Source organism: Ursus arctos, unplaced genomic scaffold, assembly GCF_023065955.2.
Source record: "Ursus arctos isolate Adak ecotype North America unplaced genomic scaffold, UrsArc2.0 scaffold_15, whole genome shotgun sequence".
NCBI lineage: Eukaryota > Metazoa > Chordata > Mammalia > Carnivora > Ursidae > Ursus > Ursus arctos.
Window position 1 is genome coordinate 39140012 of NW_026622819.1, and position 24271 is coordinate 39164282.

At 42.7% G+C, this 24271-nt stretch overlaps 1 protein-coding gene across 11 annotated transcripts in view; it reads left to right on the top strand.

The window, feature by feature from the left end:
• Positions 1-20198, top strand: part of FBXO38 (F-box protein 38) — a 53730-nt gene extending 33532 nt beyond the window's left edge. For 4 of the 11 annotated variants that reach the window (XM_026510710.4, XM_057312241.1, XM_026510711.4 and 1 more), the window contains 10 exons: positions 2790-2909; positions 4233-4412; positions 5928-6665; positions 11697-11797; positions 12000-12102; positions 15190-15356; positions 16706-16851; positions 17479-17582; positions 18055-18168; positions 19598-20198. In XM_026510710.4, coding sequence (XP_026366495.1) covers positions 2790-2909; positions 4233-4412; positions 5928-6665; positions 11697-11797; positions 12000-12102; positions 15190-15356; positions 16706-16851; positions 17479-17582; positions 18055-18168; positions 19598-19776 — 1952 coding nt within the window. In that variant the 3' untranslated portion in view covers positions 19777-20198. The remainder of the gene's footprint in view (positions 1-2789; positions 2910-4232; positions 4413-5927; positions 6666-11696; positions 11798-11999; positions 12103-15189; positions 15357-16705; positions 16852-17478; positions 17583-18054; positions 18169-19597) is intronic. The other 7 variants (XM_026510712.4, XM_048224318.2, XM_026510715.4 and 4 more) reach the window with 4 other exon arrangements.
• The last annotated feature ends 4073 nt before the right edge of the window (positions 20199-24271 follow it).

The following is a 24271-nucleotide window of genomic DNA, read 5'->3' on the forward strand; positions in this document are numbered from 1 at the left end:
AGGCTTTGTATAAAAGAGACCATTAATATATTTGTAAAAAAAAATCTCAAATCCATTAAGATTTATGGTTATATTTTGTAACAGGATTTTTTTTAACAATTGAAATAACATTTAAGCTGAACAAAACATTTGGTAAACATTGATATTTGATTAAAAGATAGCTTACATAATTTCTGTAAGTTAAAATCATTCTGAAAAAATGTACTGCCCTAATGTTAAAATATTTTGAAACAAAAAAAATCTAAACCAAGAATCAGTTGCATCTTCCCTTGTCCAAGGGTATCGCCATCTCATTTACTTACTGGAGACAAAAATCAAGATGTTCTCTTTTCTTTACTGCCCACCTATCTGTTCTCCATGGCATCGAGTCATTTAGCAAGAACTTGTTGACTGTCTTCAAAGCATCTTGCCATTCAGTCTACATTCTCCTTGCCTACTGTACTACCATTGTACCACATCTTTTTTTTTAATCTAAATGCTTTAGTACATTTCAAACTGGTCACCCTACTTTCTCTCTTGATCAGCTAAAATTAGGTCTTAGGGTGGTTAGGGCAGTGTTGTTAAAACATACACCAGATGCTCTTGCTCCCTTACTTCAGACTTTCCAGTAGCTTCCTACTGCTTTACGAAGAAAATCTAGTTTCTTGATTTGGGCCATAAAACCCTCCATGATCTGGCCTGTCCTCACCATGTGCTACTCCCCAACTCACACACCGTGCTTACTGTGTGCCAAGCTTGCACCGCTGTCACACTAACTGCTGCCTCTTCTTAGGATATCGCCACTGTTTCTCAGCACCTAGGACAGTGACATATTGTAGTAGCTGCTTAATAAGTATTCAAAGGAATGAATGCAATGAAAGAAGTTAAATATAAAGTGACTTTTGGATGTTAGATTAAATACCTTCACAGGTTTTCCTGGCAACCTAAAAAGCTGTTGCTCAGCAGCTTTGGAAAAACTTATCACATAGGCATATGAATGTACTTCTGTTCTAATGGTTCCCCTCTGCCTATGAGAAATAATTCTAAGCTTTTTAGCAAGACTTTCTAAGCTTTTCACAGTCTGGGGTCCAGGCTACCCTTTTAGCCTCATTTTCTTTTACCCCCTCATCTCAATACAAACACTTGTTCTTTCTATCACTGGAATACTTACTCTTCTGGAAAATGTAGCATGCTTTGTGCCATTCAGGAAATGTCACCTCATATCAGTGAAAACTTCCCTGCCCAACAGGATAATTAGTTGCTCCTTTTTTGTCTATATTCCCCTTGCACTTGGACTGTTAGCAAGTCTCTTCTGACCTCATTCTATGTATCTGACATCTCTGTTACAACATGTGCATTCTCTTTGAGAGAAGAGACTGGCATAGAGTATATACATGATAATTACTGCTCTTCATAATTGTTCATAAGAATTGAATGAAAGAAGAAAATCGATTGGCTTTTATCATGAAAGATTTGTAGGCAAGGTCAGGCCTCCTTTGGGCACTAAATGAAATGTAGAAAATGGAAGTCTACAGATGGGCAAGAATTTGAGATGGGAGACTGAACATAACGGGGAGTGTGCTTTGGTATGTATTAAATATCAAAGCAAATCCTATTGTCCCCACAAAATCTCAAATTTTACTGTTGTATATTCCAGAAACATTTATCTGAATGGTGTCTTTCTGTTGTAATCCAGTTTTGCCTTGTTTATTTGTTAACTGAATTTGTCTTGTCTACTTACGTAGATTCTTTAGTTCTTTCAGGAACAGGATCTTGTTTTCTCTTTTGTTGGTTTATTCATTTCATCCAAATGGTTGGTTGACTTCCCAGCCATAGTCCTTGAGCACCCCTAGGCATTGAGGCTATAGTGGTGAACAGGCTAGACAGTCTCTGCGGCCTCAGGGTCATGGCCGAGCTGTAAATGGAAGGATGGTATGGTTATTGCCCTGACTCAGACCGAGATCAGGCACACGAGCTTAGGTTGTAAGAGGGTACTAGCTTGACTGCCTTGAATACTGATTTGAGGGATTGAATTTAACCTTGTCAAAAGCTGGCAAAGCCAGGAATTATTTTATTTGGGCTCCTTTTGGAAAAGCGACCATTTTATCTTAAGATAGAGTAAGCTAATCGAAGCTTATTAGTCTGAAATTGCTCACTGTGCTCATCTTCTGGAAAGATATAAATAAAATCACACATTCCCATTCACTGATAGGCACTAATAACTGTGACAAATTCTTTGATGTAGAACATGTGAGTGATAGTAAAATGTTAAAAATGTGCTTAGTGTATTTGTTCGTAATCCTTGTCCTGTATTAGCTAAAAATGATACCGTAGCCTTCAGAGAGTTGGAGAGGAAATGTGAGTTTGAGGTTGCCTGCCCAGTGCGTCCTGGTGTCACTGGCAGATACTACAGCACTGATTGCTTGTAGAATGATCGTGAGGTCGTCCAGTAGCTGGCCCTCACTACTGTCCGGCAGTCGCTTATAGGGAGGCACACAGTTGCCTCATAGAGCCATTCCTGATGACATCTCCAGGAACGAACGTGGGGCTTTCTTCTCTCTGCTGCTTGCCGTTCTCCCTGCTTTCATCTAACAGTGATGGACTGGCTCCACCAAGTGCCCCTTTCCCATCGCAGTTTTCTCTCCCATAGAATAATTGGGCACTTCTTGTTCTCGTCTGTATGATGAAGCACTGTTACAGGCTGTTCTTCCAGCGTGGGCCTCATAATCGCACGGGTGCCACAGATTTGCCTGCCTTTGTGGGTTTTTTAGGCCTTTCTTGGTTTCACTTTGTGTGTATTTTTGTTGAAGCACTGAATGAGATGGAAGACATGGTGCCAGAAGACGGAGAGGTGGTGGCCGCGAGCGGACAGGAGACGGCAGCTCGCAGTCAGGCGGTTATCCCTGTGGATGTTGACGAGGAACAAGCAGGTAATCATGTGACTTCCACGTTCGTGGTTATGAAAACTTGGGCCTGACTCCAATGAAGAAAGTAAAACACGGAGAGTGACTGTTGTTCAGCATTATGGCTAATGATGTGTTATATGCGGTTTATTATTGACACCCATATTATATTGATGTTCCCCTTGCTGCACATATGTATATCTTATTAAGGTTTGTTATTTTTTATAACTGGCAGCAGCTCCTCTTTCTATATTGTTGTTCACACGTGTGTGTGTATGTATGTGTGTGTAGAAAGAAAGCACTCAGACTGTTGATGGAGAAAATAAGTGACCTGACGAAATAGTTTGCTTGTCTTCTTCCTTCATTCTGGTGGAGAGGAGCAAGAGTGGAGAGGCTGACCTGGTTTAGTTAACAGACCAAGATCTCGTCTCTGTTGGCCCCTGGGTGACTTACGGCAGGCTATATAGAGTCATAAGGCCCTTAAGATTACCTAATACAACCGTATGTTTTACAGATGGGGAAACTAATAGTCTTTCAGAATGAGTTTGAGTAATTTCCTTAAGACCGCTCAGCCAGTCTTAAAGGGACAGCACTGAGATTAGAACCCAAGTTTTCTTACTCCTGGACTGTTGGAATGCTAATTTTTGTCTTTGAATTGAAAAGATCTTTAACAATCCTTGTTTTAAGTGTCTTACAGATGCAGTCACTTATTCAGCAAATATTTTTTGAGTATTACTCTGTGCCAGGCATTGTACAGTGTGACAGGAACAAGACAGGCAAGGTTCCTTGGGGCTTCCATTTTATCGATGGAGTGAACTTCAGTCATTTGTCAGAGGGACTTGGGTCATAAGAGTAAACGTTTACAAAGGGTACTGCCAAGCAGAGAAGCCACTTTTTATATGTATATAAATACTCAAATAACCAAACTGTGCCATGTATCTAGCCTTTCAAGAACTGTCTTGCTACGTCTAATGAGAATGACCGTATTCAGTTAAAGCACGCAGAGAGCTCACCAGTCCTGCAGGTGTCTGAGGTTCATCTTACTTACTTTGTCTTCATACATTTCCAAACTGGGAAAGTAGACTCTTTTTCAAATGATTATTAAGACTTATTTGGTTATTTTTAAGGTGATTTCTGTGACTTTTTCAGATAGCGAAGGTACTCAAGGGGAATGCCATATGATCTTCTGTTTTGAACTGCCTTTAGAAATGTGTGTATTCCGTTAACATGAGTGATAAGGGAGGCTACATAGAGCCACAGCATCTCTGTGAGCCCAGAGCCCTGCAAACAGTACTTGAAGTGAGAGGCTTTCTTGGCAAAAAGTAACTTGGCCTGTGCTTTTTGTTTTAGGACCCAGTGGTCTTCAACGTGTAGTAAAACCAACCCCAATTACTGTTCATGATTCAGAGAGTGATGATGAGGAAGACAGTCTAGAACTCCAAGAAGTCTGGATTCCTAAGAATGGTGCTCGGCGTTACTCTGAACGTGAAGAAAAATCTGGAGAGTCAGTGCAGTCCAGGGAACTATCAGGTGAGAGATAATGTCTTGCTGGGGCCAGTTAGTGGGAGTCATTGTGAGAACTGACACACCTGACCTTTGTATAATGTGTCCCGACCACAACCTGTGGTGTAGTTAACATTTCCTTACGGAATGTGAGAGGAGGCGAGGAGGGCAGTAGCCCAAGGGAGAGGGGAATGGGGGGGGGGGGGCGCTCTTGAGGGCAAGTGTAGCACAACAAAAATATTGTGGAATCAGGGTTCAGGGAAGAGAAGACGTGAGGATTGTGACCTCTACAGTGGAGGCTTTAGGACCTTGTGGCATCAGAGTATCAGGGATTAGTGAGAGGCCTGGGCTTCACGTGGGGGATGACTCCTGAGGTGTCCAGAGCAGTGAGAAAACAACCACTCTGCCAGCTGATCTGTCCAGGCGTGCTTAGTGAATGTTGGTGGCTAGTGTGGTGCTCGAGGGAGTCCTGCAGTATGTTCTTATACTCCCTGCCTCCCCTTACATCTAGTCAACAGCTTCTACCATTTGTCTCACCAAGAAACTGTAATTCTCTTAGCCTTCAGTTCATTCTTCTTCCTTGTCTTGCCTTCCCTTCTGTTTCTCAGAACTACGTGCATACGCATACCACTTTGAGCAAAGGATGAGGTTTTTAAAAATTGTCCACTAATTTCCCTTGGGTACCCTACTCCTTAATATGTTTGAATGTTTGGTGTACATTTAACACTGGCCCTGAAATATTTAATCACTTCTGTGTGTGGAAAGCTTAGTTCTTTAGACTTGGAATCATTTACTAACCAATGACTGATTGCTCCATTCTTACTTTAGTCCTTTTAAGAAATTCAGGTATTTTCACACTGTGGTTGAAAGGAGCTTTTATGGAAACTAAAATTTAGGAAAATGAATGTGACCAGCTGACTAACCTAATGTTTCCTAGGAAGTTCAGTTTCTGAATTTAGAAACTAGATCTGTCAGCCAAAGTCTTATTTAAGTATTCCTTTATATATTCATTGAGCCTTACTGTGCCCCAGGAACTTTAGGTGTGGTGAGGGATGCAGAGATGAGTAAGTCATGATCCCTCTCTCTCTAGGGAACTTCTAGTCTGGTTAAAGAGTCAGGCCAGAAGTCTAGATCATAATATCACAGGACACATCCTACAGGGGCTTTGGGGTGGGGGCGCAGGAGAGACTGAACAAAGGTGCAAGGCTGAAGAATTGGTGAGAACAAAGGCCCGGAGGTAGTATGGCAGGGGTATGCTCAGAGAAAAGTTTGGGCTGGCTTGTAGCATGTATATGGAGGGGCCGAGAACAGAAAGCTAGTCTGGAACCAGATCCTGGTGGGCTGCGGAGGCTGAGCTGAGACTAAACCAGGTAGGCACTAGAGACCATAGAGAATTTTTGAGCAGCTGAGTGATGTGGTCACCATTATACTTGAGGAAAATTAGTGTACATTGTTTCCTGTTCCAGATTTACTCTTGCCTTTTGTCCGGAATTTGTACTGAAATCTTTTCTTTTCCTCGGGCCATTCTTCTTTTTCTATAAGCAGTAAGTGGAAAAGGCAAGACTCCACTTCGAAAGAGGTACAACTCCCATCAGATGGGCCAATCGAAGCAGTTTCCCCTCGAGGAAAGCAGCTGTGAGAAAGGCTGTCAGGTCACCAGTGAGCAGATCAAAGCCGATATGAAAGCAGCTAGGGATATTCCTGAAAAGAAAAAAAACAAGGATGTTTACCCCAGCTGCAGCAGCGCCACCGCCAGCACAGTGGGAACCTCCAGCTCACACAGCACTGCTTCTCAAAGCCCCGACTTTGTAAGGACGGTGAACAGCGGCGGCTCTTCCGAGCCTAGCCCTTCAGAAGTGGATGTGTCCAGGCAGTGTGTCTGCTCCCCCGGTGGGTCAGAGGACTCTGAGGCCATGGAGGAGGGTGATGCAGAGAGTTCTGTCTGCCCCAGATGCTGCTGTCACAGGCCCCAGGAATCCCAAAGGAGAACTAGCAGGTGTTCTGATGAGGAACGTCCTTCAACCAGCCGAGCCTGTGTTGTGAATGGCCCGGATGGTACGAGATCCGCCTTTTCCTTTAGGACTCTGCCACAAGGGGGGTCTTCAGGCCCAGCACATGATGAGAGGACTAATGGGAGTGGCTCTGGGGCTACAGGTGAGGACAGGAGGGGGAGCTCCCAGCCTGAGAGCTGTGACGTGCAGTCTCATGAAGACTACCCTCGGAGGCCCCTAACAAGGGCCAGGAGCAGACTCTCCCATGTACCGCTGGTATCTGAGTCAGGTATGACAACGCTGCCAGGACTAGCACCTGCAGGGTAGGCCTTGGCAGGGGCGTGAGCTTGCTCCATACGTTTTCGTTCATAAAGCCAGTTCGGCAAATGGAATTCTGTGTTGGGGTTCTGTGATCAAACAGAGTTTGAACTAATTTTCAGCAGTGGTGTGGGTGGGGGGAAGGCATGTGAAAGATGTTGTAAAACCTCCAACCCAGGAAAACTTAAACAGCTAAGCCTCTAAGAGAAATGCAACTGTGTATATTGACCCTAAATACGATACCGATTCTGATGTCTAAGTCCCAGTGTAACTCTGCTCCCATCCCATACTTAGGGAAGTCGCATCTCTTAGTGAAGCTTTAAACCTTAGCCAAAAGGTAAGGACCTGAAGTGGCTGGGGCTGGGGAACATATCGTATGGGATACCCCTCGGTCTGCCTCTGTAGTACTTAGTAATTCTTTCTGAAATCTAGTTTTGCTTCCAGTTAGGTTTGCCAGGAGATAAGCAGGTAAGTAGGTAGTTTAGCTGAGAATTGTTTTTGGTGAAGATACACTCGGAACATATTATATATGTATCTAATTTCATTGACAACGTTTATAATGTGTGTGCCAAGGCCTTGGATTGGATGGGGTAAGCACATTTCTCAATCATAGTTCTGTTTATATTTCTGACCTTCTTTTTAAGTAATCTCTCCTGCCTTATGAAGTTATGAATAGCTATCAATGAATAATGTATTTTAATTTTCTCCAGGTCTCCCTTAATTTGAAAATCTTAAAATTAGCTCCAGAACGTGGAGTTAGTGCTTTTTTTTAAATATATTAAATAGAGCCAATCAAATCATGTGGAGCTAAACTAACAAAAATATTTGCTTTCAGAAGATAAATAAGAGGCCTTAATTATATGCTAACCATAGTAGCTTAAACTCATAATAAAATATGAGTTTTATTTAAAATTTTGTTATGCTTTACAAACATTAGTTCTGCCATATGACGAAAAATACATTTCCCTTGAATTTTAAATGTTTTATCATCTCTTTTTTTTTTATACATAGCGCAAAAGTCACCATTTTAGCCATTTTGAAGTGTACATTTCATTGGCATTAAGTACGTTCATGCTGTCGTGCAACCATTACCTCCATCCATCTGAACGTTTTCATCCTCCCAAGCGGAAACTCTGTGCCCATTACACAGGAACTCCCCGTGACGACGCCTCTTGTTGCATGGTTTTTCATGTTTGTCAAGTCAGATCTACTTGTTTACCTTTGTGATTTTCTCTCTTTTCTGCTGTGGAAGACCTTCCTTACGCATGGTTCCGATCATTGATCGTGTCTTCTCATTCTTTTATTCATTTGCTTATCTTAGCTGTTTGTTTCAGTCTGTGGGAATGAACTTAATTTTTTTATTTCAAATTGTCACTGAGTTGTTTCAGTGCTGTTTATTGGCATGCATTCTCATGTCATTATTTTGAAATGCTTTTTTATTATGTACCTTAGATAAAATAAACTTAGTTTTGTCTCTGGGTACTCTGTTCTTGTTCCAGTGTTCTGTCCTCTCTCTTTATTCTTCTTCACAATTTCCTTGGCTAGTCAAGCATTTCTCATTTATTTTTATAATTTTTAACAATAATTTCGTCAAGCTCCAAAAGCAAATCTTGGGATTTTTTTTTTTTTAATTCCATTACATTGATCCACTGAAAAAATAATTGTCATTTTTACAGCACGGAGTCTTCCTATTTAGGGACTGTTTTGTCTCTCATTTTGTCTTTTGTCTCTTAGTAAATGTTTGAGTTGTTACTGTTTGGGGGAGGGGGTTGTTTTGGTTTTGTTTTTAGTATAAATACTTCATATTAACCCTAGGGGGCTTTGACTTCTTTGTTGTCTTGCACTCTGCTATCCTCTTTACCATTTCCTTCTGACTTGTTTCAGGTCTAGAACTTCTCTTAGGTTAAAGAATTCTCTAGAAATTAAAAAAAAATCAATTTTACTTTTTTAGATAAATTATATCTTGCGATTTTTTTTTCAGTTGGCGATTTCTACTGTGTATGTAGCTAACTGTACAGTAGGTAAATTATTGCCTCATTTTTTCAACAATGCAAATGTCCATTTACTTTCAGTGACAACTTCTCTGGAGAGATGTCCAAGTGCTGATTTTAGTATTCTCTGGAGCTCTTGTGGAAGGAACAAGTTATTTGAATACAGCTTTCAACTTGCTATTTTTGATCTAGCATATTTTTGATATCCCTTGGCCATTCTGCTCTTTGGATTTTTCTCCTTAAAACTCTGAAGTTTAAAAGTACAAAACTTGATTGAGTGTTATGAATTTTTTAAAAATCACTTTTTCAAAGAAAATGTTTGAGTTTTTAATTTGGTTTTCAATTTATGGCCTTCTGTTGTGTTAAAACCCTGTTAGAAGCTAACATAGTTATCTTGTGGATTCTTATTTTGGGAATAAATACCTGTAAGTTGTTGTTTGTACCCTCATTGTATACTTTATAAAATAAATATCACAAAAATCACTAACTGGATTATCAAAGAATAGCATTTAAGATTAATACGGTATGGTTCTCATAAATACTAATCTCTTTCTCTGACACCCCAAGACTGAATTGGTTTGTTCTCTGTGTTTCTGTAGCACCTTCTACGCCAATGTTAACTATACTGTGTTGTAATTCCATGTTTTACTGTCTGTCTTTCCAATAGACTGAGCTCCATGAGGGCAGGGACAGTGTCTGCTTGTTTGCCATTTTATTCCCAGCTTCTAGCACAATGTGTTACGTGGTATGGGGCTCAGTGAATAATTGTGAACTTACTAAGTGGTAGGAACCAACATATGAGGTATGTTGATGCTGGTGGATGTATGGAATCACTAAGAATTGTCCCTAAACAAAGAGGGAGGTATAAGAAAAAAAAATGATGAATTTTTTACATCGGGAAGCCTTTGTTTTTAGTGCTTATCTACATGTAAAATGTGACTCCATTTTATAACTTCTCTTAGAAAATATGAACTGCCAATTTGGGTACTCTGGAGAGCAGGAAATTTAACTTTGAACCCCATGTTCTGATCAGTTAAGGGGGAGAGCTTTCCAGGAAGGTGAAAAGTTTGAAAATCAGATCATAAAAAGAGAATGCTGCAGAAGATTCTAATTTCAACACTGTCGTAAAGGAATGGAGGCAGACGTGTTTTTTGTTTGTTCATTTTCATTTTTCGGGTACTGGGAGACAAACCAGTTCCTCTTATTGGTTGTAACAGGTGTGTGAATTTATCTGTCACGTGAAATGTGCTGCCTTTAGCAGATTCCTTGTCAGTAAAGGTAATTCGATTTTGCATGAAGTTCCTTCAGAAATACTGTGAAAGAAGCCCTTCAGTGGGTTGGCTAGATCAATAGTTCTCATCTTTTTCCAGAACCCCAGGGTTTTGTTTGGGTTCAGGGTCTTCAGAGGAAGTTTGATGGGTAGAACTCCTAGGCTCCCTTTCAGCTTTCAACCAGAGTAGCTGCTTTCAATTGGTTTGCATAGTTAAGATTTCACAAAGGTTTCAAATTGTAGAGGAAAGGGTCTGGTGTGTAAAAAAAAAAAAAAAAAAAAAGGCACTTGAATTCGATCTCTACAGTTCCCATCTATCTAAGCCAAGCCTTTGGGAATTTGCAGTATTTGCACCTTGTTTCCTGTCTTTCTTTCTAATCTTCATTTGAAGTTACAGAACTACCAAGTAGGATGTTTGTAATCTAGTAGTGGTGTCCGAAGGCAGTGTGATGAGATTTAATTCATAAAGATCAACCTTACTGCATTCAATAAATGCTCTGCTACGGAATGCTTGTCGAAAAATGAGGACAGTGATTTTTTAGCGTATTGTCTTAGAATGTATATGTGCTTGTTAAAGTTTTAGAGATAAATTTAGACCTTGCCTTTAAATAAAATCAACGCAGTGTTGTTTGCTCTTATAATTGAACTGTCAGGTTTGAGAACAGCACTAGTAAATGAGTTAGGGTCTTACTAACCAGGAGCTGGCCAGATAGGACTACAGGTTTTCTAACATAGTGACTGGTGCCAGATTGCCTGGCGTTGCCTCCAGGTTCCAGCACTCACCCGATGGCAAGCTGTTCTACCATTCCGTGTCTCTGTTTGCTCCTATGTAAAACTGAATAATCTCTCTCAGAGGGCTTTTTTAAGGATGAAATTATTTATTGCAAGTAAAACCCTTAAAAAAGTGCCTGGCACACAGTAAGCGCTCAGTAAATATTGGCTACTCTTGTTGCTCCATTTCCGTAGCTGTAATGCACTCATTCATTCAGTGAATGTTGAGTGCCAGCTTGTTCGGTAAATGTTCGTTTTAGATCACTGCTAGCGGCTGACACTGACACGAAGGTGAAATAAGGCAATGTTGTTGCCTCCAGGGAACTTTTCGTTTAAGTGGAGAAACAAAATAAGTATACAGCGAATTACGGAACTGCTGATGAGGTTTGGGGGCCCACGTGGTTTGTTAGAGCAGGTGGTATTTGAGCTGGACTTTCCAGGAATGGGTAGAATTTCAAAAAGTGAGGTCAGGAAAGGTTCAAGGCAGGAGCTAGAATGATTTTAGTTTCAGATGGCTCTGGCGGTGGCAAATGTCTGGGACATGGTTTGGAATAAAATTGAGAATAGGTATCAGGCCTTGAAACAGATTTACTAAGCAGTAGTTAGTAATTTAAAGTTGTTCAGCAGCAAAGTGGTGAGTTTAATCCACCAAGGGTATTTAGGATGGGTTGGTAACTGGAGATAGGAATGCTAATTAGATTGTTGGTATGGCCGAGGTATGAGAAGAAATATCATATTTGCTGTCGACCGGCTCGAGATAATGGAGGGTGACCTCGTTTTGGAGTAGTCAGCTGGAAATAGCGGTCTTATTCTGTTGGGATATAATCTGATGATACTCTGTTGGGAACCAGGCCATAGATTTGAGAGTTGCCTCGATAGAGTTTTATACGCTGTGTGCAGTTGAATGTGTTCTCATGACGGAAAGGAAGCTAAAAGCTAAAATTTGGATTTTCCTCTTGCCTTTTTCTAGAGGTTGCCAAAACAAAGCCGCGTCATGCCATGAAGCGGAAGCGGACAGCAGATAAGTCCACCAGTACCAGTGACCCTGTGATTGAGGATGACCATGTGCAGGTGAAGGAAAAAACCCCACTTAACTTTCAGTTCAGCCAAGTTCCTGAATAATGACTAAAGTTTCCATCTTTGTAATTTTTTTGCCCTAAAAGAAGAAATTGGTAACAGCTGCTTCTTAACTTGTGCCAGTGAAAACATTTAAGCTTTAAAAAAAAAAAAAATCTGCAGAAAGACACATCTTTTAAAATGTTTCTTCTCGTAGGTCCTTGTATTAAAATCCAAAAATCTTGTTGGAGTCACTATGACCAACTGTGGAATCACAGATCTTGTGTTAAAGGACTGTCCCAAGATGATGTTCATCCATGGTATGTATTTAGGCCTGTGTCATACAGAAGCATCACGAGGGAGCTTAAAGCATTAAGGACTCACTCATGAGTACTACAGTAACACTTCTTAATTTTTTTCAAAGGAATCATTACGTTGGATTCTTTCTAATTCTGTCCTTGTTCTGTAGTTCTCAAGCAGTTCCTCCGTAGTGTCTGTGAGGGAGCACGTGCAGAGACTTCGTCTTTTAAAACAGCCCCTCCTTTGCTTTCCTCCAAATGGTAATTGCTACTTGATCTGACAGAGTAGATTCACAACATGGGTTGGCCTTGGAGTTACGCAGATCTCAGCTTGAATCCTGTCTCTACTGGTTGCCACGCTGTATCATGTTCATGTTTTGTGTTCGTGTTTTTGTGGGGACTGCACCTTATGTGCTTAACGGCTCTAGAATTGATTGACATCGTCGTCGATCAGAACCTCAGTTCCTGGCACATTATCCTTAGTCCAGACTTCTCCTTTCAGTCCCATTGTCCTGCGTTACCAATCCCATCAGCCCTGACCGTCTCTACTCATGCCTTTAATCTGCGTCCTTCAGTACTTTTCTACTTACATACGTATTGACCTCTGAACAAGTAAGAGGGTAGGGTATTATTTTGTGTGAGCTTTTAGAATTTCAGATCTGTGGTATGTGCATTTCTCTATTTTCACTCAAAATTATGTTTTTGATACCTATCCATGCAGAATTATGAAGATACGACATGTTTTTTGCCTTGCTCAAGTTATATATTCTCTGTGTTCCATTTTTTTCAATTTGTGAAGTGTACATAATTATGCCCACCCTATAAACACATTTTTGTGAAGAGTAAGTACAATAAGTGCGTGTGTGTCCATGTGTGTATGTATGCATATACGTAGTGGAGGGTCTGACCTCTAACTAAAAGCTTACCTTATGTTAGCTTGTATTATATTTGTACTGCAGTATTAGGGGCTTTCTTTTCTTTGCACTTCTGTGTTACTACTAGTAAGCAAAGCAAGGAAATCCTTCCCAAACAGTTTGTCATACACTAGGAGAATCCCAGAAAGAAGAGATTAAAAAAACTAAGATTGAAACACTACCTCTCTCCTGAATTCTAGAAAGTTCTAGACCCTATGTTCATCCTTAAGATGTGGTACTTTACTCCATTCCAGTCAATGAAGTCTTAAAATGTCTACTAAGTGACCATCTCCTGCTGGACTTTCCTCCTAAAACAGAATCGGGGCCCTGCAGAAGCCCAGAGGTCATAACAGCAGGAGAGCCCAACCTGGCTTAAGGCAACATATCAGCACTCTTCCCTCTGAGGTCTGAGAATCTGCCTTGCAGCCTTTCAGCTGCTTTCACTTCTATTTTCTCTGTTCATCTCTTGGAGAATCTGACTGCTTTTCACCTCTGTGCACTTGACTCTGAGGATTCATTCTCTCCATAGCTTCTCTAAACCTAAGTGATGGATCACATGGCCTCAGGCCCTGCCTTTTGTTTGCCCTTAAACCGAATTGTTTAGCTCAGCTTATCGCGAGACCAGGGATCCTAGATAAGTAGCTCCCCTAGACACCTGCTGATTGAGTTACTGGTAGGCGAGATGACTAATGAGGTCCGAACTGACCTCAGCCTTGTCTGGTTTTACAGTGCAGAGCCACTGACCCCTTATAGCCATCTGGTCCTCTCTCTTTTCCTCCTTTCTGATCGCCTGCCCTGCTTCCCCTTCCTCCTGCCAGGTCACAGAAGGAGAAAATGAGTCAGAAAGGCAGAGATTTGCTTCGCCCTCCAACATCAAGTTAGTTACAGGGCTAGATTGCTCAGGAAGGTGATGACATTGTGTCAAGGAGGTTAGAGAAGATGTCTTTATGAAATGTTGAAGAGATCAAGCATATCAGCCTTATGGTTTTATCATGTCTTCCGTCTGATTCTCCCTTGAGTTGGACCAGGTTGAAATCTATAGTAAAAATTGGATCAGAATGAACTTTGAGATTAAAAAAACAAGGAGCGGGCTATTTTTCTGAAGTTAGCATACTATTACAGTTAAGTGCATTTATCGTAGAGCAACTGTTTTTCTCTATAACCTGACACGTGTTAAGCAGGGAGCATATATAATCATGTTTCAGGCCAGCATTTTTAGTAGAACTCTCTGCGGTGACGGAAGTGTTCTGTATCAGCACTGTTTGGTATGGTAACCACTGGCCCCATGTGACTATTGAACACTTGAACTGTGGCTAATGCCTAAGGAACTAAATTGTTAATTTTAATACATTTTAGTTAGTAGAAGTTTAAAAAGCTACAGGTGGCTAGCGCCTACCACATTGGACTACACAGCTTCAGACCAAAATATCCAAAAATTTTGGGTCTTTTAAGGTTTTGCTTTTATGCTTATGATAGGAATTAAAATCAACTCTGCCCATTCGTACGGGTGACTGTGTGATCATATTTGTAAATCATTCTAGGTTTATTTGAACATTACCCATTAAAGCTGTATAATTTAATAGTTAGCATCATTCATTCTTTTCAATAAATATTTTCTAAACAGTTGCTATGTTTAGGGAAGTTATTCTCTGGAACATAGACTCCTTGCCAGTAAAATCTTAGATAGGAAAAAGTACCTTGACATTCCTTCAGCATGATGGTGACTACCATCTTTTGAACAGGACAGAATGACATTTTCTTTCTTCCTTTCTTCCTTTCTTTCTTTCTTTTCTTTCTTTCTTAACAATTTTATTTATTTGAGAGGGAGCGCACGCACACGAGCACCAACAGGTGGGGGAGAGGGAGAGAGAATCCCAAGCAGACTCCACACTGGGTGGAGAGCCCGATGTGGAGCTCAGTGTCCCAACCCAGAGATCACAACCGGAGCTGAAACCAAGAGTCGGACGCTTAACTGACTGAGCCACCCAGGCGCCCCATGACATTTTCAAATCATTTTGATAACTGTTGTACTTTGTGACAGTACTTGCCCTAGGTTAGAGATGTTCCCGTCTGCAGTATTTGTTGCTAATGTAAGTTGGCCCCATCCTCCAAAAATGATTCCAGATGGGCTATACACGGCTATGTTATTTTGTACAAAGTATTTGTAGAGCTCACCCTTGTTTTCGTTTTGCAGCTACCAGGTGCAGGGTACTGAAACATTTAAAAGTAGAAAATGCGCCGATCGTGAATCGCTTCGACTACGCACAGTGCAAGAAACTGAACATGGATCAAGTACTCGATCAGATTCTGAGGATGCCTCCCGAGAGGAACCGCATCATATACCTGCGCCCAATGCAGCAGGTAACCGGCTCGCTCCGCTCTTTTCGGAGGAGTAGTGCAGTGGCTTTTTTTTTTTTTTTTTTTCAGTCTTCTACCTTTTTGGACTCAATTTATTGATTTGCTCAACGTGTAGTAATGAGTCTTTACATTCTACACAGTGCTTTTCACCAGGCTAGACGACCTTGCCAGTCTTCGTCCTTAATGCTTCTCTGGTTGATTTGTGTGGGTTTTTAGCAAGCTAGATGATGAGGGCAGTTGTTATCTAAGTCTTTATACTTATGAAAAGTTGCCTGTGCTTAAGAGCACAGACTGGTTTCAGACTGCCTGATTCAAGTTCTCGATCACTGACCGGGAGCAGATTACTTTCACTTCTTTGTCTTATTTCTTCATCTGTAAAATTAGAATAAAGACCTACACTTATGATAGTTAATATATGTAAAGTACCAGAACAGTTGGTGGCATGTAGTAAGTCGTCCTATGATAGCTGCTGTTAATATTATTAAGAGGAAACTTTTTATCATTATCTGCATAAGAAGATGAATATTGGCTGAACCTATTATGGTCATCATTTCACAATATATGTAAATCCGACTGTCATGCTGTATGCCTGAAACGTACACAGTGATGTATGTTGGTTACTTCTCAATAAACCTGGGAGGAAAAAAGAGCAAACGTTGTATGTAGACTCTGCTTGGTGCCAAAATAAAGTTTAAAGGAAAGAGTAATTAGTCGTTGCAATCAGTGTTTAAGCCTGGCCGCAAAAGATTCATTTCAACAAACAAATCTGTTGTCTGTTATTTTCTGGGGTTGAAGAATACATAGGGCATCATCCCTCTCTCGAGAAGTTTGCCTTTCCAGTAGGAGGTAGACATGTATGCCGCTAAGATGGTAAGATGGGATTCCCAAGTAGAGACGGGGGAGAGGACACCATGAGAAGAAGGCAAGTGAACAGAGGCTACAAGGGGGCAAGGGAATGTGTTCTGTCTTTAGGATTGGCAGTAGGCCAGTTTGAATAGAGTGTATAGAATTCTACACATTTGCAGCTCTGTAATGCAGCCGGCACTTAAACCTATGGACATACTCAGAAGGGGATCCCGGGGGTCAGTCACCTCCATCAGGATTCCCGACTTCAGTGGGTATTTATAGAACAGTGACATGTAAATCAGCAGGCTTGCTGAGAAGAATTTTACCAAGCCCCATTCCCAGCATGGCAGTCTGTGTTCGGGACTGAATGTGACTGTTTGATTTTCAGATCCGCCAAAGATTTTAAAACTGAGGTCCCAAAGAAAGATCATTCATGCTCTAAGGAGATAGATTTCCAAGGTGTTCTCTTCCGTGGTCCAAAGCCCTGTCTGTGATGTCTTCCCCAGGTGGACACACTGACCCTGGAGCAGAAGCTGTTTAGTGGTCCCTACCCCTATCACATCTGCATTATCCATGAATTCAGTAACCCTCCCAATGTCCGGAACAAGGTGCGCATCCGCAGCTGGATGGACACCATAGCGAACATCAACCAGTAAGTAATCTGCGGCCCCTGAAGGTCTTCGCCGTCATGTCCCACAGCAGGGGTCTCGGGAACAAATCGATTGTTGTTTGTTGGAAATGATTTTGTCTGAGCTTTTCAGGCACTGAAACATATGACATGTAAAAAAACGGAGGGAAATGAGTACTTAAAACTAAAAAGCATGCATATATATTTGTAACTTTATTTCTAAACCTAGAGAAAAATTGCAGGAACAGACCATACACATACATGGACTTCATTCCTTTAGCCCCAGTGCTTGGAAAAGAGAAATGAAATTAAAGATCTTAAAACTTAATGTTTTACATCATCAGAAAGTTGGACTTTTTATGCATTTGTTATATAAATGCTTTATTTAGCACCTTATACACACAAGACATTTGATTAGAGAGTGGCTTGCTTTCTTTTCCTGACAGGATTTTGAAGATAGCAAGGAAAGTAATTTTGACCTGACTAGATATGTATCCTCTAGTGTTCTGCTTCTGTTAGCGATTTAATATCTTGTTTGAGATGTTCGTTAGAATCTAGGCCCAGTACAACTTTGACAGGTCCTTTCTACCCCACACCCCAACATCGTTTCCAGTTTTGTAATTTTTATGTAATTTTTCCTGTTGCCTCCAGAGAACTCATTAAGTATGAATTCTTCCCTGAAGCCACACGAAGTGAAGATGATTTAAAGAAATACCCCAAGTACCCCTGGGGTAGAGAGATCTATACTTTAGAAGGTGAGCATTGACCGGTGGTGGAGCTAGGCCGCGGGAGGGTAGGAAGGGGGCCCTACGGTTCTTCAGGGTGGTGGTGTCTTGCGTATCTGCACGTAGCACTGACCAGATAAATACTGCTCTCCCTCCGTGACTCTTCAGCGTCCCCCACATCGTCCAAAGCAGTGTTTCAACACAAAAAGTAGAGGAAAGTTGAAACCTGCTACAGTTCGTGAGTTGGAAGTAACTTTAGGGCACCGTCTCAACCTCTTTTATTGAGAGAGAGGGAGAAACCGAGGCTTACTGAAATCGAAGGGTGACCGAGAGCCCGTGACCTAATAGCAGCAGGGTAGAGTCGGAGCCCGCCCCTCCTGGTCCAGCACTTCTTCGCCCACGGTGGATGCACATTTTACAGTCTGCCTACACAGTGCTGCAGTGTTTGGCCCTGTTCTTTCTTCCACACCAGCAGCACTGTTAATGTGTCTTCTTCTTTTAGGGGTTGTGGACGGAGCTCCATATTCCATGATCTCGGACTTCCCTTGGTTGAGATCATTGCGGGCCGCAGAACCCAACAGCTTCGCCAGATATGATTTTGAAGATGATGAAGAAAGTAATTATGGCCTGAGTTGATTTATATTCTCTAGTTGGAGTATATCCTACTGTGTTAGATACTTAGTATTTTGTTGTGAGTTAAAAGCAGTGTAGCCTTTACATTGCTTCCTGTATAAATGTGGGATTTTTTTTATTTAAAATTTTTTTTAAATGTTATTTAAATTCAATTAACATATAACGTATTACTGGTTTCAGAGGTAGAGTTCAGCGATGCATCAGTTGCCTATAACACCCAGTGCTCATTACATCACGTGCCCTCCTTAGTGCCCATCACCCAGTGACCCTATCTCCCACCCACTTCCCCTCCAGCAACCCTCAGCTTGTTTCCTAGAGTTAAGAGTCTCTTATGGTTTGTGTCCCTCTCTGATTTCATATTTTATTTTTCCCTCACTTCCCCTATGATCCACTGTTTTCTTAAATTCCACATATCATGTGAAATCACATGATAATTGTCTTTCTCTGATTGACTTATTTCACTCAGCAATAATACCCTCTAGTTCCATCCACATCTTTGCAAATGGTAGTATTTCATTTTTTTGATGACCCATATTCCATTGTATATACATACGACATCTTCTTTATTTATCTGTCAAAAACAAACAAACAAACAAAAATAGAGCTACCCTACAACCCAGTAATTGCACTAGTAGGTATTGACCCAAAGGCTACAAGCATAGTGATCTGAAGGGCCAACTTTATAGCAGCATGTCCACAATAGCCAAACTGTGGAGAGAGCCCAGATGCTCGTATATGTGTTTTTTTTTGTTTGTTTTTTTGTTGCTATTTGGTTCTCCGCCCGCAAATAGCAGCTCTTAATTTCTCCAGTAGTAAGTTGGCTTACTGTGGATGTATAGTGATCGGTGAGCAGGAGTCCTTGAGACAGATTTTTCTACCCAGATGTTTTTATTACCTAAAAGTTTTATAATTTTCTTACTCTTTAAGAGTTTTGTCAGCTATATTGTTTTGAAATTCTTCCATTTACACGAATGATGATTATTCTCCTTATGAACCGCTTCTCATTGGCTACCATGGAGGAACTTAAAATTCAGGTGTAGATATTTGGGGAGAAACTTGAAGGATCTTTTGAGTGGACTTCTTCTGGGTGTTGGCGCACTTGAACATCCATTTGTAGGAAGTTTTAAAAACATACTTTATGAAGGAACCGATTTGGAAAACTGCACGTACGTGAATATATGACCAGCCTGTCTGGTGGTGCATCGTCACGTTGGGCCTTTAATCGTGTGTGCTGTCCAAGGCACCAGACGTGGGCGGTAGCGTGGCACGCGTAATGGGGGGGCCAGTCCAGGAACTACACCTCATTCATCACATTACAGCAGATAGGCTTTTCTCCAGCACTAGTTTCACCAGTGACTTCCAAATGACTGTCATAATCCTACATGTTTCCCCTTTACTTTCTCATTTCCAAGGCACCATCTATGCTCCTCGAAGGAAAGGGCAGCTGTCTGCAGACATCTGCATGGAAACAATAGGAGAAGAAATCTCCGAGATGCGTCAGATGAAGAAGGGTGTGTTTCAGCGAGTAGTGGCCATTTTCATCCATTACTGTGATGTCAACGGGGAGCCGGTTGAAGATGACTACATTTGACCGGTCCCTCCTACTTCCCAGGTATTCTGGCGGAAGCTGCTGGGGTGGCGCAGCTGCCCGCGAGTGCCGCAGGGATTCAGGGCATGCAGTTTGGAGGCCCTGGCACATTTTGGTATATAGGAGATGTATAAGGAACATTGAAGTTGTATACAGAGATCTGTACATAGAGGAAATATACAAAGACGATTCCTGAGGACCACCTTTATATCATATGTTTATACAGTTTAATTTAAGAATTCATTTTAATGAAGGCAGATAATTGGAAAGAGTTCATTTTGTTCATTTTTCCTGACTTAGCTCATAAAGTGTCACTTTTTGGCTGAGCCCCCATTTACTCTATTCTTAATAATCATTGTCATCCCCTTAAATCTGTGCCTTTTTCTTCTCGAGCAAAGCTGTTTGAGTAAATCTGTTGAAGAGTCTTTGTGTCTTGTGTGCTTTTTTGTGTTATTATTAAAACCAACTAAAACCTATAGGAGGCAGCTTTATGTGTGTGTACAAAATGGTGGTTCTTTTTTCTCTTGGTATTAAAGTTGCCGTATTTCTTAAAATCAAATAAAAAGATTCATGAGTTTAAAAAAAAAATTGAGTTTGAGAGGGGAAATGGAAGTTTCCAAAGCATTTCTAGTTATTTATTTCCACATTCAATTGTGTATATGCTTTATCTTGAATATAAAAATAAAAGTTTATTAAAAACTTTTTTCTTGCCTTGGACCTGAATCCCTGTTTTTAAAGAAGAGTAGCAAATACCACAGAAAAGGAATGTGTAGAGTTGTGTCTAAGTAAGATTCCAGTGCAATCCAGTCTCTAATCGCTTTTTCTCTAAAATCCTGTTGCTGCAAGGTGTTCAACTCGTAGAGCTCTTATGTGGCCAAACACGGGAGAGCAGAATTTCCCAAAATACGTGGTCACCAGGATATGGCCTTTCTCTTTCTCAGAAGAGAAATCACCCTGATGTGATCTATGCCACACTTTAGGGCCAGGGGTCAAGAGCAAAAGCTTTGAGAGCAACACCTGTGTTTGAGGGATAGCTTTGCCACTTGCTAGCTGAGTGACCTCACAAATGACTTCAACTGAAGGTCTGTGGAAAAGTCTTGTCAACCCTTCCCAAATGGAGCATGTACTTACGGTCTCTGTGAGGTGTAAGGACCCTTAGAGACTGTTTCATTTACACAGGATTAATTGAAGCCCAGAGAGGGAAGATTTCTCACTTATGGTCAAGAACTGGTCAAGGCTAGTAGGACAAGAATTCAGGTGTCCGTCTGATTCCCACTGGGCTGCCTCCGTATCATCACAAATGATGATAGGCGGGAAACAAATTCTAAAACATTCTAGATATTTCAAAATAATACAACTCCCCCAACTCTGAAGACTCATCAAAACCTGTTCTTTCAATGTAACTGTAATAACCAAATCATGTAAACAATGCTGAGATGAGCCGCTAGAGGCCGCTGCTTCCTCACTTGTTCTTCCCTCAGGCTCCGCTAACCCGCTGCTAGAACAGGTACAGCAGGGAGCGCTAAGATCATTGCAAAGATGCCCAGACCGGAACAACTGAAAAACAAAACCATGAACTTGTTAGAAGGCCGTGTGTGTGGAATGAATGGCTGCACAGCTCTGCCCGACAGCAGGGGACAGCCCACTCTCTGTACAGGGCCAGACTGCAGTCCCTTCAGGCTTCACTGCGGCTGGTCACTGGGCTGTTGGGAGTGTGACCGCAGCCACAGAGGATATGTCAACACACGGGCCTGGCTGTGTTACAGTAAAACTTTATTTATGGACACAAATTTGAATTTCACATAATTTTCACATGTCAACAAAATATCTTCCCGTTTTCCAACCACTTTAGAAAGTAACAACCGTTCTTGCAGACTGGAGGACTTGGCCCCCAGGCCGTAGTGTGCTTGCCCACACCCGCCGTAGAGAATGGAGTTGTCCTGCTTGTCCATGCAATCGTGTGTCACCAACTTGTGCGGTGTCTGGCACATTTTTAAAAGGCCTTAACTGTTTGGTGGACGGATGACTGAACAATGTGTTAGAGATAATCGCGTCTGTCTCACGGTGCTGCCAGCTGTGAGCCCAAACGGTCCCTGGAGAGCACAGCTGCCCCATGGCTCTTACGGGGACTTCGCCGTGGGAATCAAGCCCTCAGATTCTGACTTCCTGGGATGACTGCCGGGTGACCTGGGGATGGCCACAGCCTCTACTCTGGGGGCTCCGTTTCCTCATTTGTAAAATGGTAACCAGGAATAACAGCCCATCCCACAGGGCAGTTCGGGAGGTGCAGTGAGAGCCTCCATAAACAGGGAAATGGGACACAAGTGGACAGAGCACTGCTTCCACTGTAATTCCCTTTATTAGGAAAGGGGTTTTTACTGCTCTTTCCATAACCTGTTCCTTCGACCATATTCCAGGACGGTAAGAAGCAGAGAGAACTGGTGAGCTCATGAAGAGGAAGTCATGATACCATGACTTGAAAGTGCCTCCCCGGGAGCCTGGGTGGCTCAGTGGGTTGAACGGCCTGCTCTTGATTTGAGCTCAGGTCGTGAGATCGAGCCCCTGTTTTGGGCTCCACGCTCAGCGGGGAATCTGCTTTTCTCTGTCTCCCCCCCCCCCCCACCAACCCAATGTGTGCACGCTCTCAAATCTTTAAAAAAAGTTCCCTGAAGGGCTTTGCATACATCCTCATACTAATACTTTAAAGTGTGTCGGATCATTCTGTCCCCCGCTTTACTGTTGGGGAAATTAGAGTTGAGCGGGTTAAGTATCTTGTCAAAGGCACACATCCGAGAAGCAGCGGTAGCAGGATGCTGTCAGTCTGCCTGCAAAGCCTGTGTCACTGGGGCCGAGCGTCTCAGTCCCCGGAAGGGAGGCCCGCTGAGGCCCATGGAGGGCAGGCCTTCTCCGCATGGCAGCTGCCCCTTAACCGTGAACCCACTCCAGCTGCCCTTCGTGTGGTTGGCACAGTCCCAGAAAAACCGAGGCCGCTGGTTTTCTGATGCGGGCCTCATGTGCCCTGCTCAGCCCGAGAACCAACACTGCAAGCGGGGCGGCCTCTGTCGTATGGCATGGAGCACAGCAACCAAACAGAACGAGGAAGAGTCGCACGTGTTGACGGAAAATGACATTTACGGTGTACCGCTGAAAAAGGCAAGTTGCAGCTCGTGATAAACAGCGTTATTTATAGACAAGAACGAAACAAGACCGGGTCTTATTATATGTACATTCATACACACGGAGATACACAGAGCACATTCTTGGGTTACATGAGCCAGGAGTACGAGCAGCTGCTTCTCGGGCGGGGAGGGGGGTTGAGCCGGGGTCAAGCGGTGTTTTGCTCTATCTAGAGTTAGAACTTTTTATCATGGGAACGGACTGCATCAATACATTATCTGTGTATGCGCCATTTATGTCGCCTAAAAATATATAATTTGTATATTTAGAAACAAATTTAAAGAGAAGGAGGAAAGCACTCTGTTAGAATGGAGTGACCTCAAGTGTTTTCGGCCCTGACTCCTATGTCCTTGGGCAAATCACCTTCCCTGACAATGTGGGCCTCCTTTTCTAGAATATGCTGTCAGTAACCCCTCCCTGCAGGCTACCGTGAGAGGCTCAGGGACCTCTCGTTGGGAGAATAGAAACTGTGAAGTGCCCGCAGTGGTGAGCTCCTGGGCCAGAGGGGCCTATCCAGAGAGCGCTCCAGGTTCCGCCACAACACGCGGCGAAGTCCAGCTGCCTGCCCCTGCAGCCGCTCCTCGTCCGCGCCCCCACGGAGGGTCTGAGATGCAAAAGACGCTCCGCGTCCGCGCCCCCACGGAGGGTCTGAGATGCAAAAGACGAGCGCGCATGCTCGCCTTGGCTCACGCTGCTCATTCTCGGGGTGTGCCGCTGGTTACTCAGTAGCCCGGCGGCTGAACACTGGAAAGAGTAAGAACGACCAATGCTGGAGCGCCCTTCCTCCCGACCAGTCGTCTCCTGGATTCCTCCCTTGTTTAAAAGCCCAAAGTGAGGCTCAGAGAGTGGAAGGGAACCAAAGAAGACACTAGAACAAGGGCCGGGCAGGGCTGCGCCCTGGAATAGGCAGGTCCCGGATTCCTCCCAGGCCCCAGGCTGCGGCAGAAGGGCACGGGCCACCCCGCTTGCTCGTACTCTCCGTGCGAGCGTGGAGTAAGCTCGTCCCGGTGAGGACGGTGTGCCCACGGCTGGGACTGCGGGCTGGACGATCAGCCGCCTGCGGCCGCACTCCACACACGCTTCCCGCCCTGGGGCCTGGGCTGGTCGCCAGACCCCTCAGCTGAGGTCGGCTCTGCTGCAAAGTGGGAGAAATTTGGGCGCTTCTTTCCTAAGGGTTTTATGAGGATTAAGATAATCTACGTAAAGCATTTACCACAGCGCCTAACAGAAAGGAGGTCATTAAATGTGAGCTTCTCTTAGTATTGCTACATTATTATTACAATTATTATTATTATTATTAACTATGTTCTGGGGTGAGCTA